This window comes from Lepeophtheirus salmonis, chromosome 9, assembly GCF_016086655.4.
Source record: "Lepeophtheirus salmonis chromosome 9, UVic_Lsal_1.4, whole genome shotgun sequence".
Lineage (NCBI taxonomy): Eukaryota > Metazoa > Arthropoda > Copepoda > Siphonostomatoida > Caligidae > Lepeophtheirus > Lepeophtheirus salmonis.
In genome coordinates this window covers 15,089,152-15,108,964 of record NC_052139.2, presented here as the reverse complement: position 1 = coordinate 15,108,964, position 19,813 = coordinate 15,089,152, and the positions used below count along the sequence as shown (strand labels likewise).

Below are 19,813 nucleotides of genomic sequence, written 5' to 3'. Positions count from 1 at the left end.
CACACCTAGCTATTAATGGGCATTTGTTAGTGTTGGGCTTCGGTCTTAAATCCTCGACTAATCACGTCGTTACCTTTATTGTATCACGCAACCTTTAAAAACCCGAAGAAAGGCCCAAAATCATCTGGTAGTTAAATCACACAAACTGCTTTTATTTTTCATCTACTCCCAGACTATCATTATCATCATATTATTTCTCTGCAATTTATAAAATGAATTCAATATATATATTTCATAATATTAAAATCCTGCATAGAATTTTTTTCGATACTATAATTATGTTATTTCAATATTTTATTAAAAACAAATTTTATTAAAATACATTTGTATTTCTATGTGATAGGCAAAATGTCTTCATAGAAATAATAAGATGGTCAATATACAACGAGGGATCAACAAGAAATTGTATTCCTACCTCTATGCATACGGAGCATAACTATTCAAAATTCATTCCCTCGTTTATTTATTAAAAAGAATAAATTATGAAATAGCCATGACGTATCAAGTTAGAGGAGGGAATTGACAGCTGATTACAAAATATATACATATAATATTATTCATTAATTCAGTCCAACTTTGGTCTGGACCTGTCTGGTTGTTAAATCTAACAAATTCGACTTTGATTCGGGCCTACGTGATTTTTATAGAAATGAATATTTTGGTAAATTGTTTAAATATCGATCAACGTTTATTTTGTGATCCACGATCTAAATTGTGATCTATGATTTGAATTTTGATACAAATCGGTCTAGAAAAAATCCTTTAAGTCCGAAGCGCGTGGGAACTCGGTCTTGAACCGAGTATCAACACTAGCTTTTAATACAACGTATCAACACTCACACAAACAACCAAAATATCCCCATCCCAAAGGATAAACGGTGACCGGTAAAATGATTGTGGTAAAAAGGTTGCAGACAAAAACGTTGGGGTCATATCCTTGTGTGGTATTATCGTAGTGTATATATTCATTGTGAGACAAAAACGTTGTGGGTAATATCATCGTGAAGCAATGATATTTATTAGTAATTTCATTGCAAGACAATAATATTGTATACAATTTCTTTGCAATTTATATAATATTCGGAAGATTATTATTGAATGATGAAGAAACATGCCAGGATAGAACCCTTCTAATCTATAATACACTACCGTCGTGTTTCTAAGTTCCAAAGAATCCTTTTGACATGCTATAATATACGCTGGCTCAGAGATATGTAGGTGAACCCCCACTCCCAACCTATAACTGAGGTCTGGCAACGGGTCTGACTGTAAGTATGTCTATATATTTTCTCAATTTATTTTTATAATAACAGTATTTATATTTAAAAATTTAGAACCCTTGCGTAGTTCCATTTTGTAAAAATAGAAAAGTTGATAGAAAAGATATTCAAGAAGCTTATTTTAAAATATTTCATTTTGTTGTAATTGTAACTAACTCATATTATCTTTGATATTGATTTTCAGATTTCACCTACCCAACCTGTGAGCCAGCGTATATCATAGCTATAGTTGATAATATTGTAGAGAAAAACGCGTGCAAGGAGGAGGGGGAAAAAAGACATGGTATCATTGTTTAAAATACTGATGTGATTATCATCTGCCTGCTTTATTATGATTTTTGAGGGTATAACTAATGTATTTATTAGCAAAATGTTTAATGAAGATATACTACGTATAATTGACTTCGACGTTTTTTATCCGTTACAGTAGATTTGAAAATGTCACACTCCATGAAATTGTAATTCATTATGAACCTTATTCTCAGAATAATAGCTAATGAAATGACAAAGTAGAGTATTTGAAATATATTTGAAGCTCAAAGTTTAAAAAAGAAGGCTTTAATTAAATATAATCTACATACTAAAAAATAAACCATTAAACATTTAAGTTAAATATACATAATTAGACAATTAAAATCATATAACTATTAATAATAATAAATTATAAATACAGAATATTGAAATAATAGATTGATCCAGATAATTTTTCTTGTTCTAACATCGGAATTCAGTTAAATATGTCATAACTTTAGGTTGCAATACACAAGCGAGACGTGGAGTTTAATCAAAAGATAATCACTCCTCTTCTTCATGTGGAAGTTGCTATATACAATTGTGCACAGGATAGATATATCTCTACCGATGAGATCTAACTAATTATTAATAATAAAGTAAATGTCAAAATCATAAAATTAGACAATAAATATATTAATAAAAAAATGTTAGAAATAAATTCATCGTAAAGATATAGAGCAAAAGTTAATTATGTAGTAATGTCCGGCGATATTACTCCCTATTAAGAGCATCAAAAAGATTTTCCCCGTTATTTAGGCATGCTTATATAACAACATACTATTATCATGAAGGATATACACAATTGTTAATTATAATGCAACACCCCATGTAACTACCCTCGTTGTTGTGACCATTTAAACAGTTGTTTTGTCTTTTATGAGTTTTCTGAACACCACTTCTTGGAGCCCATCAACCATAGCTAAGCCTTAAGTGATAAAAAAGTAATATTTATTGACTATGTAATATTGGAAAACCTAATTATCATACCCAAGTCTTAAAGCGAAGTAAGTAGTCTCAGACAAACTAGTTGCAAACCATCCAAAGCTACTACCCCCGTTGTTGTGACCATTTAAGCAGTTGTTTTTGCCCTTTACTGAGTTGTGTATCATAATTCTTGATATGTTTAGCTAAAATAGAATCCTATTTTATGGTTAGATTTAAAAAAAATTGAATACTTACTGTGAGATAGTACAAAATTCAGAGTTCCATTTCGATATTCGTAAATACTTTTTACTGATAACTTGATCGTCATTTGGTGTGGATGACTCAAAACATTTTTATATGTATTTCTATAAATGACATCAGTAACAACATCCTCCATTAATTTAATGATGGTTTCTCGGGAAGGGATATGTTTACCCTTGTATTTCTCCATAAATTTTTTGAACGTAGATGATTAGCAATGGATAAGGTTATATTACATGCAATAAGCATCGTTGTGAGATCAGAGTTAAAATCTAACTTGATGTATTCATCGTGTTAAATTGATTTTATAGATGAATATCGATACCCTTATTATGAGATGAGGATAATGAGTGGCGTGTAATTCTAGACAGGGTACTAAAGGCACATTTATATCGACAAATCCGACAAACCATCTGTTTCTCATCCGGCAAGTATTTTCCAAATTCCTAGGCCTCCATTTTCAGAAATCCAGACAGAAGGCGACGTTATTTTTAGCATTTTATTCAGTTCTCTATCGACTATCCCCATCTAATATTATTATATTAATATTGAATAATAAAGGCGGGAATGATAACGTTCATGATTGATAGAAGAAGATGTATATTATTTAATCAATGATGCCATAAGTAATTCTTCTTTTCTCCTCGCACGCTTTTGTATTCTTACCAAAATTATCACCCTTAATCATAGCATATTAGAAGGGTTCCTTGCTGCTTAGAAACGTGGCGGCAGTAGAGTTTAAACCGCCTCGTGGCTCAGCACTTCACTTCTATAGCCTGTGGGCTAGGGCGTATTTTTGCATATTAGAAGTGTATCTTGATGCTCAAGGAAGTGGTGGCGGATAAATTCAACTTGTCTGGGGGTCCAACAATTCACCTTTTGCAACTTTTTTACCACAAACATTTGACAGTGAACCAGGATAAATACATGTACTTACAATATACATAACCATATTATTTATATATTTGAGTGCTCACTATAAGAATAATGTGTAAAATATGTACATAATACGATGATTATGAATGGATCTTGTTTGTTTTTGCATCTTAATTTAAAATTAGGAAAATGTTAATTATAATAGATATAACAAAAAAGGTCATAAACCCTTAAAGAAACAGGGTTCATGTTTGGATACAATACTTACAAATATTCATTTCTTTATCCCCTTTAACAAAATATTATGCATATTTAGTGATAAATTCTAGAAGAGCAGTTAAGAGTACAATCTCCTTCCACGATGGAGAGGGCATTTTGATATAAATTTACATAATTTATGACTGCCAAATCAAGCAAGTTATAAAAATACTTGCACTGAGCAACGTCTGAAACTAAATTTAAGGGTATACATATGTTTCCAGGTACTTTTTGCCCTAAACTGTTTTGTCTTAATATATACATAAATGAGGTTTTTAAGTCGTCATTTTTTTATTTTTGGTCAAAACTGATGTTCACTTTTTTAAAAATTAAAAAAATTAAGTATTTTCTAAGATCAATAATCTATCAGGTTTAATGATTTGTGATGAAAATTGTCTGTGTTTTTAGCAGGCTAGAAGAAAAAAAACCGAAAATCAACATGGTAACCCTGACAATTTGACGAGTGTTTTGTAAGAGAGCAGCCTGGCTGTCGGGACGTTTCATTAGATAGGCCACAATCAGTTGTGACAAGGGAGGAGGGGAGAAGGATATAAACAAAGGCATTAAGGTAATTAACATTACATTTTTTGGTTTAAAAAAATCCAAAGGAACATCATTTCTAAACAAAAATAAACAATAATGACGTAAAAATTAGCTTCAAGCGTTTTTTTGTCATCAAGTAACATTTTTGTCAGGATAAGAACATTCTTTTTGGAATATCAAATACAATGTTTCAGAAAATGGGGACATTATAATGTAAATAAAGGATTTTTTAAACTAAAAAAGGGTAAAACAGTCCTAATTAAAAAATCACAAAAACAAGATTTGTTACGAAAAAACTAATTTGAGATTCATCATAAATGGATTCTATAGTCCTGTAAGTAGATTTATGTATATCCAAGGGTGGGCATTTCAAATTCAAGGAGGGGAACGGGTCGTTATTAGTGTTTTTCAAATGACCTCATTCAGAATATATAAAAACCCAAAATTAGAAAATGTTCATAGTTTTTATACATAAAAATGACAGTTTATTTAATATTTAAGTAATTATTACACACCTTCCTAGTCACAGGTCAGGAGGGCTCAATTAAAATGGAAGGATTGTTAATTTCAAAAAATTTAAATCTATTCAAAATTCAGTAGTTTTAATAAAGTTTAAATTTATATTTATATCATTTGAAGCATGGGTATGGTTGTGCCCTACTCCATGATACTCACATTATGCTATGATTTTTATAAGAAGGCGCCAACGAAGTTTTTTTTGTCTGTTGGTAAATGTTACAGATCGATTTTCATTTAACTTGGTACGAAGATTATGTAATTGATATATGGTCACAGTAAGGCCATTAAATTTTGAAATGTCAATGTCAAAGGTCAAGATAGCACAAAACTTTAAAAATACATAATCGACTATAACTTTGGAACATATTGACATATAGACAGACCTCAAATTGGTGTTCTTATCTAGTTTCGATAAAGATACTTCCTATGGCGAAAAACAAAACAAAAAAACAATCCAATATAGGAAATATGACCATTGTTGGAGGTTTGCGCTCCAACCCATTCTCGCCTATCCTTCATGTAAATTGTTTTTAAAATGCATAATAAAATAAAGGTATATGAATTTAAGTATAATTAGTTAAAAAAATTTCCTGTATTAAATGTAGAAGGCTCTCCTCTATCAAGTAGAAATTCATTTTCTCCCCCAAAAAAAAAAAAAAAAAAAATGTGATTAAGGGTAATACTGAATTAAGGACCTTATTAGTGTTAGCTAATCGTAATAGTGTCAGTTTTAACCTCTCGTTAAAATGTAATTTAGGTTTGAGGGGGCCGTATAAGGTCTCAACCCTTACCTCCAATTGATTTTTCTTAAATCGTTAAAAATCTATTGCCTCCTACTGGTTAGTTGATTTTTTAAGATTTAGGGGATGAGGGCTCTTATTTGTGCAAAGAGCTAATAACCTTTAGAGGAATAGCGTAGTTTAGTATTAGTTTTAGGAATATCAAATAGGAAGCACTCTCTGGTAACTGGAGCTTTAGCATAATAAAGATAATAAGTGTATTTACTTAAGGTTACTTGTAGGCTCTTATGTCCTTAGTTCCAATGTGGGCTATTAATTCAAGGCTCAGAAGACCTCTCGTTAAAATCTAATTTAGGTTTGAAGAGGTCGTTTAAGGTCTCGATTTTTTTTTAATCTTTAAAGATCAATTGTTCTCCTATTAGCTAGTAAGAATTGGGGCTGGCGGTTCTTATTTGTGCAAAGAGGTCGGTTTATGATTTTGGAGGAAGAAAAGGAATTACTGCTATAAATGGGGAGTCTCTACATATAATCTTGCATATGTAAAATATTCCAAATAACATTAATATAGAGAAAATATTGTTATCATATTTAAATTCATATACATATATATTTTATTACACATTTTAAAAACAATTTACTCCAAAGATAGGCCATAATTCTTACTTCAGAGGGAGAAGTTAACACCCCAAGAACCTACTAAATATTGAAGGAAAAGGGAGAAAGAGGACACACAATAATCGTTTTTCCTTTTCTATTTTTTAAAAGTAGTTTTTTCATTACAAACGGCTCAACTCTAGTTATAGCTTATGCTATGAGAAGAGAATCCCGACTTTGTCTCATTCTCTCAACTCTTTCAAACATATTTGTACATAAATTGTGTTCATCTACTTCCTTTTACTTCAATTTTCTTATTATATCTTCAAAGGATTAAGCATCACGTTATAGCTTATGACTTCCTACTTCTTCTTATCCTCCTTTTTAGGTAAATGCATCCCTACCTCTATTTCTTCAACAACGTGGAAGTTTCTTTGTTGCTCTCCCTCTTCTTATACATATAATAATATGGTCAAGACATCACCATCAGCCCTCTATTTTCTTCTCCTCTTGTACATTATACGTAAACATATGGAACTGGATTTTTGTGTTATTCTTGTTTTTGTTATTTATTTTTATTTAAAAGAACCTCTTTGAAGTCTTTAGACCACTTTTTCAAGCATCTCATTATTTTCCATCAATTCAATTTGAAGAAAAATATATATTTATAAGGGGGGAAAAACATCTCTGTTCCTACGAACCTATGTATTTTGTAAGTACATTCTACAATATTATAATACATGATATCCATTACTCTTGATTTCTTTCACATCCTTAACCTAATTGTAACACGTTCCTTCGAAAAGAAGCACAATTAAAAGTCGAATAGGCACTCTGTAGAACACAATACCTCCTTCTAAAATCAAATTCAGTTATGTATCACAATTTGTTCAAATACTATGCTCGATTATGCATTTCTACGTTTTGTGCTCCCTTGACATCTCGAAATTTAATGGCCTCCTACTGTGACCATATATAATCTTTGTACGATGTTTGATCAAAATATATCTGTAATTTTTGTTATAATTTTGGTCTATTACAAATAAATAAACAAACAGATGCAAAAACATAATTTGGTTGGCGGAGATAAAAAGACCAAATAGATGAAAAAAAGCTTCAAAATGGCACTCTGCCATTTTGAATTTTGAGCTCTGTTGTTGCTCCATTTTACTCGTTCTCGTTTGTTTTGTTTTTCATTGAGTCCAAACTTTACATAAGGAATCTTGACTGGCAAAACCTATCCTTCACAGTGTTTGAAGATAATCGACGAATATATTTCCAATTTATTTAAGTTTAAATTAAGTGTACGACTAAATAAGATCAACCCTGTAGAATATGTCGTGTACAAGTTGTACCTTTTATAAACAAATTGTACTAGTTGCTGCTTAAATATGTATTCTATATATGTAGCCTGTCTACACAAAAATCAGATAGAATGATTTTTCTCAAAATTGTTTTTGGACTACATTTATATTCTTCGACGAATATTCGTCAATTTCTATCAACACTTATTAACCTTTGGGTGTGCTGCAAATTGCACTTAAAATAACTAAAATTGATGGCCAGAATAAAAAATTGATAAATTCACAGATTTTATTTAGAAGGGGCTATATCGTGGCCTAATTGAGACTCCTAACTATACCTAAAGTTCTTGTGTATTTGAACTCATTCTACAGGGTTTAATACAAAGCTGAAACAAGTCTTTAAAATATTGGGTTATATTACATAATATGTAGTAGAAAAATAATTGGAAATTGATCTTTTTCTTGATTTTATTTTGGATTTTTTCATATTGACATACCACATATTAAAATACATGCTGATAGCTGCATTTTATTGTAAAAATACTTGTCTGATTAAATTTTCTATACAATGATATTGATATATTTTGAGTTTAATTTTAAACACAATATCTATTTTATTAATCGGTGGAAGTGTATTTGCCTCAAGACAATCCTATTACTTTCGCAATCTAAAGTGTTTAAGTGAATCACAGTGTGTAAATACTAATACACGTAAAGTTAAAAGAAGTGAAAGTTACAATTTTAATCTGTCCAGTACCGATTTTTTTTCCAGTTCAGTATTAAGTAATTTTTTCTATACCGATTTGGACAGATATTGCAGACCAGACTGTAAAGAGAAATTTAATCATTTACAAATTGTGTACCGATATTTTGTTCTCAATCTATAGACCGATTTTCTCCTTTATCCAGCTTTATGAATTGTGCAAATATGATTAATCCAACGCATTTAACTTCATAGGACGTTAATGTAGGCCATTGCTCACAATTTTCAAAGAGACATGACATCATCAACCATTCATATTGTAGAACCAGTCTCACGGTGTTACCTCACCAACACAAAATAAACGGTATATTTTGCTGTCAGCTGTCAATTTTTCTGTTTCTTTTCCTCTAATCTGTGTTCTGAACGTTGACTGATTGAATAATTTTTATATCCTGTTAAATTGTGAATACTTCTCGACAGTCATTGAATTAGGTTTCCATAGTTGGGAATAATTGATCCACAATTAGCTAACTACTAACTGATTTTAGGCCTAATTTCTCTTTCTTGTTATATGAAAGGATGTGTGGTACAATTATGGTAACGATGTCGTCTGGCCCGTACTTTTCTTTGAGACTGGCCCAGATCGAACATTTTTAAAGGATCAAATTAGTTCGACCCACTAAAAAATCATAAATGTCTCAGACTGAAACTCAGCACTACTAAATAACCAAAATATGATGTTCTATCATGATTATATTTCAACAATACATTTTTGAAACAGTATAATCTACATAGTTACAAGGTACCTTGCTACTCAAGTTTTAAGGTAGAAAAATACATCGATTTTTACAAAGAAGTGCATTATTTTATTTTCACTTTGAGTAACTTAGCCAACTAATAAATATTTAAAAAGCTTTTTAAAGCAATACCCCCCTCCTCTCTTGCTCAAATTGAGTCTTCCCTCAAAAGTTGTTATATGTATAATTAATTCTAAGTCCAACTTCTTAAAAAGTGAATTTAAAAGTTTTTTTTTTTTTTTTTTTTTTTGAGCAAGGAGCATAAAAATAATTCTAGTTTTTGTGAATGCATCACTGTGTGCTTCAGACAAGCAATGACATGAATGATTGAAAGTGTATTTTTTTCTTCTTTTAATTACATATACATATATATGGTGCGTTAACATAAAAACGGTCTTGCACAAAAATCAAGACAATGTAGAACATTCCAATCAAGGTGTTACTTCGCACACAACAAAATACCCTATGTATTTGGTTGTCAGCTGTCGATTTCCTCATCTCAATTGATACGTCATGGCTATTTCATAGTCTATTATTTTCACAAATAAAAATAGTGATAAGTTCTACAATTATGCTCCGTTTCTAAAGGGACCGAAAGACAATTTCTTGTTGGGTCCTCGTCGTATATATATTGACCAACTTATTATTTCTATGAAGAAATAATATGATAGGGATAGTCTGGGAGTACATAAGATATAAATGGCAGTTGGTAAGATTGACTTATTTCGCTAACTACCATATGATTTCGGGCCTTTTTTCTGTTTCTTTTTTGAAGAAAAGCTGCCGATAAAATAAAGGTAACAACGTGCTCTATTTATATATAGATTATGCAGCCAATGTTTAACCACAAGTATGTTTATATAGGACGTTGATTGTTGTTGGGGCGGCTAGCCATGTGTGTTTGACGTCAGTTAAATAAAAGTAGCCTCTATCAAACAAGTATTTATTCCACAAACCCAGAAAAGGCTGAGTATTTATGTTGCAATCCTTGCCAGACGAGACAATATTGAGATTGTAACATTCTTAAACTTGGTCAGGTCCTTTGTCTCGAGTTAGGAAAAAACTGGAAGAGTCTGGAGGTAATTATGAGCTAACAGCAAGCGTGCTGATCACAATATGATGTCAGAGTCCCAGAGGGATCAGGGTTTATTGCAAATTTGCAAAAAAATCATTGATGATGGGCCATCCAAATCGATAAGGGTTATTATCAGGAATTTTAGCTGTTCTGGAAGGCGGCTGATCAGGAAATTCGTCTGGGAAAAGACTTTTCTCTATGTCGCACTGCAAAGAAAACGTTGATCTGATTGTAAAAAAAATGACTTTATTTGACTTAGTGTTTGGCCTCCAAGCTCACCATACCTCAACCACATGGACTTCTTTGTGTAATCTGCAGTTGAGCCACATACCAACAGATCCTCCTTTATCTTAAAATCCGAACTGATGTCTAGGGTTCAGAAGAAATTCCGGAATATGTTAAAAGATACTATCATCAAGACCCGATCCCAAGATCGAGTCAAAGCCGTTATAGACACCATAGGCGATCATACTAAATAAAAAAAATGATTCGGCTTTCAATTAGCATTGGTTTTTATTAAGATCAGCTGATTAATTTCGGACAAAATCCATTTAAAAAAAAAAACAGTATATGAACATACATCCCAATATTCAATAGACATATTTGAGTCCATTATAGGCTTTATGTTCTAACTACTGGGATACATTAAGATAGCCAAGAATTTTACCTAAAGTTTAATAGTTATATTTGACTTAAAAGACATAATTTGCCCGAAATATAGTCCCTTTCAAATAAAATCTCGTCTTTAAGCTCGTCCAAGAATTAAAAAAGTAATCTACACTCAATTTTGAGGAAAACCATTCTAATCTTCTTTTGTGTTGACGGCTCATATAAGTAAGAAACTTTTTATTTACGGGCATTTTATTTTTATTTTTAGATTTTGTTAAGCATCCAGACTTAATATGTTAGTATTAAAAAAAAAACTAACAGAGGTATTTAATATTTAATAAAAAGTCGGTAAAAAAATCTAAAGGAAAAAAATTGTAATGGAAGGAAGCTTTTTACTTACGTACTTACTTATTTAAGAGTAAAAAATGAAAGTAGGGAACGAAAGAAAATTTGAATAATTTATTAGTAAACTTTTGGAGTAAATAACTATAAATATATATATATATGTATGTAAAATCCCTCTTATCCCTTTAATTACTATTTAAAGAATGTAAAGTTGCTCCATTTAAGATGATATCTAGTGTTTTTCCTCTCTCGAGAAAAATGATTATTAGTTATGGAATGCGTTATACGATTATGTAATAACTTTGTTTTAATTGGCTTCAATTATTTTGTAGCAAAAAAAAAAAATATAACAAAAGATTTACTGGGCGATTTCTTTCTAATATAACATATCAATAGTAATATATTTATTAATCGTAGACATAATATAAACAGAAAATATTTTTATTACTAGAATGATTCTGAAATTTGTTTGTTTCTCTCAAAATGTTATGAGAACGACATAGAGCAATTTTTTCCTCCTTTTGATACAAAATATAGTATTATATGGTTGGATCCATACTGATCAATGTTTCGTGCACCCTATATACGCAATACTACGATTTTTTGGTCATTAATAGAGCGTTATTACTGACGTCATAAATTGCATCCTAATTTTAGGAGACGTCATCTTAACAAATTTCCAATTAATTTTGATAAAACTCCATCAAATGGCTTTACGAATAAAAATGACTGAACACATGCATCGAATACTAATTGATGTCTATCATAAACAGATATATTTAAATTATATGTGTTGAAAATCCCTCAAAATGGCTCTACTTTTGCCACTAATATTTTGGTTGGATCGATTAGGCACGAGAGAAGTAGGATAATTAGTGACAAAGATCTTATTCTTCCCATTATATTAATTAACTATAATCTGCAATTCGGAAATGTGATTGAATAAGGATGTAATCATATATTTTTAATATATTTTATAACCTGATATCTAATAAAACTAGGCAATAAGGTATAAATTCTTTTATTTTTTGATCTCATTTTTATATCCAATAGTTCCTAACAATTAATATAAAAAGATTCTCATTATTATATTACTTAATTACTATAGCCCCCAAAATGTGACGTTACGTAAACGCTTCAATATACGGAATAATAATTGTCGAGGAAAACTATTTCAACAGTTTTGAAAGATTGTTTATTGATCTAAATTAGTTATAAATTATAAATTACTCTACTTTGTTTTATGTTGTTTATTTGTTTGTAATAACTCAGATTTTTCACCACTCTTGTAAATTGTAAAATCTATGAGCCATATGGTTCAAACTTTATACTTTTTCATTTGTTATCAAAAGAAACATTTTAGGACTATGCCTCTACAAAATTTTGGGGAAAAACAAATTAAAGACCTTTTTAAGTATATGTATTAACAGATTAAATAATTTGATCAACAAAAATACATAATTTTCATATATTAAACAAAGAAGCATTTAAAAATGAAAAGAAAAAAGAAGGAAAACGTATAGTCAGTTATTGGCAATTTTCTAAATCAGTTTTGCTATGTTTGTTTTTCATTATTATTTTTTTCAATAATCCTTGGGTTTGTGGGAAGTTGAACAATAGGAGGGAGAAAGCAGAAGGAAAAGAAGAGGGGGCAGGGGGTTGAAAAGCCCCCCACTCTAACCCTTATGATAATGACTATCATTATTATTAATAATAAAAGTATAGACAAGACGAAAACCTAGGAAAAGAACACACGACCCTTTAATTCATTATGAATAATGGAGAAAGTTCATTGTTTTTACTAAATAAAAAATCCTTTCCTTGACCCATTAAGAAAACCTCCAATAAATTTGTCAGATGAAAAGAAAAATGATGTTGCTTTTCACACCCTGAAGGAATACAGACACACACAAAAAAGGCTAAAGAAAAATAATCGAAAAACAAAAAAAAATCATTTAAGTGTGGGAATATTGTATCTCACGTAAAAAAAAAAAAAAAAAAAAAAAAAAAAAAATCATTTGAATATAATTAATAGTTATTACTATAATATAAAATATGCAACAATTATATTATTATTTTTTTCTCTTGAATATTTTATGATCCAATTTTCACTTGTCTCTCTTTTTGTTGTAACCATTCATTCTCTCTATCGGAATATATTCTGTAGACTGTCAGATAAATGGTTGTATCACGACGTTGACTCCTCTTGTATTCAACTCAGACTCTTATAGTAAGACAGTACAACTCCAATGGTGATTGACAAAACATCTGTAACAAAAAAAAAAGTAGAGGAATTCGCTTATGTCAATACATTAATTAAAACATCAAGTTCCATCAAGGGATAATTACAATGGGTCTTTCCCCGCGAGTATCAAAAAAGCTCCTGGCATAAAATTTACATCAACATTGTAATATATAATTATTTCATTTTTGTAAATTTTTCTTCACGCCATTGGGAAAAACTGATTTGGAGCGGTGAAAATAATTTTTTGGAAGAAAATATTTTTGAAAGAATGAATTCGGTTTTTTAGGGTTTTGGCCATCAGTTAATATAACTTTATCCAAATTCGAAACTCAGTGATTGAGTAGAAAATTTGAGATATTGTTACAATCAATTAATGTTGTGTTGGTCCTTATTTAGAGCCATGCTACAGTTGAGTCCAGTACCACTTGTCGGTCCATAAAGGAGGAAAAATTAATCACTCGTGACGTCATTAAGGTTTCTTATAAATTATTCTGTTATTTAATAGAATAAATTATATAAAAATATGTATCATACATCTTATTGGCCTTAATAAACCATCCTCATTTTTAGAGATAAATCCTAGGACCGATCCCAAGAGCTAACGGTCCCAAGGGCCGGTCCTAAGACTGGAGTGAACCAAATAAATAAAGGTCGGCACAACACTACAGTCACTACGGGGGTGTTAGTTGCAGTAAGCGTTTTCCCTGGAATTATTTTTCATTCCTTTAAACATTTAGACTTCATATCAAGTATTTTTTAGTACCCAGATCAGGGTTGTGGAGAGGTTTTTGAGTTTGAATTTTTCCGATCCAAAACTGATAATTTTAATATAATTATATTCTAATCTCCTATAAGTTGAGGACTCCAAACCTTGAAATGTCTAATTATTTATTCATCAAAAAATAGTTTAATTTGTCTAATTTCCTTTAATTTTCACTTTAAATAATTTTTTTTCCTTACTACAAATAAAATCGATTTTTTTAAAATTTAATTATTGAAGGTACAATAAGAAGGTAAACATAAAAGCACTTACTCATAAATGTATAGCTAGAGGCTCCTAGAATTGTGGGCCTTTCTCCTGAAGAGGATATCCACCATGAGTTAGATACAGAAGACTGTTCTTTAAGCTCCACAGGTATTTCTGCATTGAAGCTTTGCCAATATACTGAGCCAATTGCAACAGTGCACTCAAGTTTCAACCCAATCCCCAGATATTGTTTTCCAACTTTGAAAGTGAGTCCTAATGCGGAGGTCTCTAAGTTGTTTTTCTCTACTTTTGGTCGATACTCTTTCAATTTGGCGTTGAGCTAATGATGGATTTAAAAAAAATATGTTGATCTTTTAGCTTTACTCAAGAGTGATACATACCTTGGTAGCTAGTTTATCATTTTTATTTTCACTCGAACCATAGTAGGGATTACCTGAGAGTATCATGTCTCGATTTCTAACATTTTTTTCGTAGTGTAAATAATCACCCAACTTCTCAAACTCTGGAGTCACTTCTTGTCCATTGATTCTCCAGGAGAGGGAGGCAGATGGACGTGATCTAAAAAGAGAAACATTAGAACAACATATGTTTATATATGCACAAATTTCCCTTACTTATATGAGTAGCAAGTCACATTGACAGTATCTCCAACGAAATACATGGGCCGTGTTCCAACAATCTCTGCACTCTCTGGAACAACAACAACGACCATGTCCTGATGAGCAGATTTCGTTCGGAAATTGGGTGCTTCTGCACTCACTTCACATTTATAGGTCCCAGTGGATTCCAGGCTTAGATTTGTTAAATGCACGTGTTGTTTATTGGATTTGGTTCTCTGCAAAATAAAATAAGAGACAATAGATAAGTATGTGTTATATTATTTTGAAGTTCATAAAGGGAGTTAGAAGAATCTATCAGTGCCAAGTACTTATGTACCTCTTGAGACAAGTACATAGTTCAAATTTTATGTACAAGTATTAGGCTACTTTATTTTTGAAATATTTAAGTAATTTACAAGTACTTGCATTGTATTTAAGTACAAGTGTAAATAATATGTAGAATGCATTTACATTTTGTGTGTTTGTCTTAACCCTATTTTATGAGTTCGTCTACTTTTGTAGGAAGTCAATTACTGGAAGTTTGCTCAGGAAGTTCTTACAAAGAAGACAGTTTATCGTAGAAATGTTAGATTTAATACATTCAGACTCAAAGATCCACATTTATTACTTATTTGAAGATATTTTAAAACGAAATAAGCAAAATCTTTTTCTTAATTTTGTTACAAATGTACTTAAGTAACTACTTTTTAAACTAAGTACTCGTATTTCATGACTATTTAAGTAATTAATGATAGGACTTAAGAACAATCCCGCCTATGTACATGATAAGAATTGCTTCCAGGGGAGCATGGAGGGGCTGTACCCCCTCCCCCATGAAAGAATTCTGCTGAAACAAATATCGTTTTGGATGCACAAAATTTAATAGAGAACAGAGTAAAAAAAAAATAGGCAACTCGATGAAATTCTGCGTTGAGAAATGTTTTAAACTTTCTGAAATTGCTTTAAAAAATGAAGAAAAAAACCTTAATACGTGTATTGAATACGAACGTAACTTGATGTTAAAGAGTTAAACAGTGAGATTTGAATTAAATCAAATATCTACGTACTAAAAACCTTTATAAAATGGCTTTTGTGGTAGATAAATTAGGAAAAATAAAAATATGTGATCTTTGCACTCGTAAACTAGTCCATTTATGGGCTAGACTACGTAAATAAGATTGCATTATGAAGCAAAAACATATTTTGAATACATATCAGTGTTTGATATATAATTAAATTAGAGCATATAGCAGTGATTCCCAACTGGGGCTCCACAATGCATCGTCTAGGGCTCCGTGAGGCGATGAAAGAATGATAGATTCTCAAGAAACTGTCTTTTATCTTTTAAAGAAAAATAAAATCGATATTTCATTCAAATTTGATGCTGCTTCGAATAAAAAAATTAAAAAAAAGTATGCATACGGGCTCCGCAATAATATAAAGACTGAAAATCACGACCCTAAAGAGATATATTTTTGATAGAATGTAAGGGTTAAAGTCCCTTTATTTGTTAGCCCCATTTTAACATCCAAATACACGACCGTAGTTCATATTTTCCTTACTCTGATAAGTGTCCTCACAATACCAATAGATCAGTATGATATAGACGTGTAAGTTTTTTTTTGTTTTTTAGAAATTTGCTTACATCATCAACAGGCCAAATGGTGCTGCAATTATGGGGTTTAATACGAATTTAGTATAATATCACATTAAATGTAACAGTGGCACACTAATAGCGGCACACCGAACCACACTTTACATGTTATAATCCCCGATTCATCGTGTTTGCTCAAGGTGTTCTCCTTCTCAAGGAGGTGGAATTAGAAGAAGTACATTTGTAGACACTTCATTAGCACCCACTCCTCTGAGTGTTTCTCTACGTCATTACTCTTTTGTGGTGTACACATAAATAGATAGATAGAATAATTGGAACTTCAAATAGACCCCTTTATTAAGTAGAGTGTAGAGCCTTGTTTGAACCACTGCCACCCCCTGTATATATGGTTAAACGCTAATAGTAATAATAATGAAATAATAATAAAGGAGCCCCCTTCATCACATTATTTTGTATTTTACATATAGATACTGCTTTTTAGTGTTGGATACGAGTACTAAAGGAGCTCGAAAAAAAAAAAAAAAACTCAACTTCACTCAAATCAACCATTACCTTAATTTTACTTTAACTCGCCAGAAATGTTATTTGAAAATCTTCACTTCGAAGATTGTTCTTTTTACAATAGCTCTTCTTAACGGATCTAACGATCAGTACGAGGTTTACCGAAAAAGTAAGGTGACTTTTTTTTTGCGTGTAAGATACATTAGTATACTTGCCACGAATAGATATTTACTGTTTCAGCTCTATAATACTTTTAGTTTCTTTGTGGGAAGTAAAGCGGTTAGAAGTATTTTGTGTGTTCCGCAATTTTTTGCTATTGAAAATCATGGATCAAAGACTTTGCATCTAATTTTGTGTAAAAATGAAATTAAGAGGTCCAGAACACTTGAAATTTTGACAATGGCATGCAATGAAACTGTCCCGAGTAAAAAAAATGTTTTCAAGTGGTACAAACTCGTCCAAAATGGCCGGGAAGATGCCAATGACGAGCCTCGCTCTGGACACCCAAGTACGTCAACAGCAGATGGAAAGGTTGAAAATTACTTTAGAAAACTATCGAATCCCTATCAGAATACCTTCTGCGGATATTGAAATATCTGTTGGAATAATTTTTTTTCAAACTTGTTAGAAATGGGACGAGTGTCCGCGAAGTTTGTTCCAACACTTCTAAATTTTGACCAAAAGAATCGTCGCACGAGTATCACTCATAAGCTGTTGATAGACGTCAAAGATGCTCCTGATTTGCTCAAAAGGGTCATAGCTGGTGACAAATCATGGTTATCATCCAATGAAAGAACCCAGGTGAGCAAAATCGCGGAACACTCAAAATACTTCTTACCGTTATGCCTCTTACAAACAAACTAAATATATTATATAGCTGAAACAATAAATTGATGTTTTTTTGGCGAGTGTACTAACATTTAAAAAAAAAATGTAGCATACCGAATATACCTTCCCCGTGAAATTTGAAAAGTCACCTTACTTTTTGAAGACACCTCGGTTATCTACATAAGTATGACCCAACATCATTTGTATTAAGGTAGTCAAATTTAGTGCTGTGTCAGTCCTTGTATATTTTGTCCAATCTAGTGTTAGGACAGGTTTATATTTGTCCTGAGGACCTTTCCTTAAGACCGCTGGTCATTTGGACAGTCAGTAATAGAACTACAGCCCCAAAAAAGAAATGAAGGTGAGTGACATCATCAAGGACTGAACTTAATCTGTTTTAGTACTGATATACAGACTGAACTGGACTGGGCCAAGACTGAATAGACACAGTCTTCAGTCCTAAATAAGGATCACAATACTAGTCTCACTGACTTATGTAACTATTAAACTTTGATTTGATCGATTCGGATGAAGAAAAATATAATTTTTCTTCATCCGAATGCCCGTACTCCAACTTGAACAAACAGGTGTGCTGTACATATCTCGAATACAACACTAATATTTTTATATACATAGGTAGGTACATATATCTTCTTAACAATGTCATAACAACCAAATGAATAATGGAAACTAAACTCTTTTATTACCCATCTAGGTATTAAACAAAACAATGCTTATAATATAGATACATAAATACCTTGGTACATTGTTGATATGTAAATTAATTATGTAGCTAATCAAGAGACAGAGGGAAAAAAAGCTTAGGAATTTGTGAGACAAAACACTAATAAAATATATGATATTATTATATAAGATGAATATTTACTTTATATGCATTAAGAAATCAACAAATTCCACTCGTTTTTCTGATTGACTCAAAATACCAAAATGATGGTAAATATGTGGATACATAAAAGAAACTTTCACTATCAAGTAACTATCCGTTTTCCAGCAATTTCTCGAGACTTTACACCTAGTGTAAGTCCCTTAGAAATCCCGCATTAAATATATACAAAATAAAGCAAACTTTGTCTGTAGATCTTTCGTTCTGTATGAATAGGTATATGTCTACACAAAGTCATTTTTGCTCTAAGAAATAACAATGGAGTCATATTAATGAAATTTCGCTGATATTTGGGATGTATTGTCGACCGTTAGTAGCAAAGGCTTAACCATGTAGTGCTCTGGAGAGAAAAGTACTCTTTAGCTCATCACTAGTGATTAAAATCCTGTGTGCATTGGGCATGGGAAAAAAAGATACCGAAAATCAACATGGTAACCCTGACGATTTCAAGAATGTTTGAAGGAGAGAAAGAATAATGTTCATTCACGTTTCATTAGATCAGCTCCAATCAGCTTTGACAAGGGAAAGGGAGAGAAGGAATAATCTTGGACATTGGCAAGAATTACTTCGACGTTGACCCCTCATTCTACTCTGAGTCCTACAGGGAATTACAATGATAAAACTGCAACAAACGGAGTGTTACACTCTGTCTTTTATGAGCACTCACAAATGTTCAATCATGTTTTGAATATTATTGAATTTATTGAGGAAAGGAAGTTCACTACTCAGGGATGAAATCATAATGGCAACTGCAAAGGAAACGAAAATTCATTCTTCAATTTAACAATTCCAAAAAAAAAAACCCGGGCCAGCTATAAAAATCACCAGATTTGCATCACTAATGAATAGGATTTGTGTAAATAAAAAACTAAGTATAGCTATTAGAAAAGAAAAGACGGTTGATACGTGTGATCTTTCTTCTCTTTTGTTCATAATTTAGTAAGTCGTTGGAGTGTTAACATCTCCCCCTCAATGAATAACTTTCATCTATCTTTGCTCTGGCTAAAATTT

General features: G+C 31.4%; 1 protein-coding gene and 1 long non-coding RNA gene across 3 annotated transcripts in view; both read right to left on the bottom strand.

Annotated features, from left to right (window-relative positions):
- Positions 1 to 2,325: 2,325 nt before the first annotated feature.
- On the bottom strand, positions 2,326 to 3,444 carry LOC139906345 (uncharacterized). The gene is made up of 3 exons (XR_011781822.1): positions 2,754 to 3,444; positions 2,562 to 2,701; positions 2,326 to 2,499 (listed from the first exon to the last, which is right to left on the bottom strand). It is a non-coding gene; the product is annotated as an uncharacterized lncRNA (long non-coding RNA).
- An 8,683-nt stretch (positions 3,445 to 12,127) lies between these two features.
- LOC121124634 (uncharacterized) overlaps positions 12,128 to 19,813 on the bottom strand; it is a 46,387-nt gene continuing 38,701 nt past the window's right edge. For both annotated transcript variants that reach the window (XM_040719809.2, XM_071891044.1), the window contains 4 exons: positions 14,970 to 15,190; positions 14,736 to 14,913; positions 14,401 to 14,674; positions 12,128 to 13,390 (listed from right to left, as the gene is read on the bottom strand). In XM_040719809.2, the coding sequence (XP_040575743.1) occupies positions 13,335 to 13,390; positions 14,401 to 14,674; positions 14,736 to 14,913; positions 14,970 to 15,190 (729 nt within the window). In that variant the 3' untranslated portion in view covers positions 12,128 to 13,334. The remainder of the gene's footprint in view (positions 13,391 to 14,400; positions 14,675 to 14,735; positions 14,914 to 14,969; positions 15,191 to 19,813) is intronic.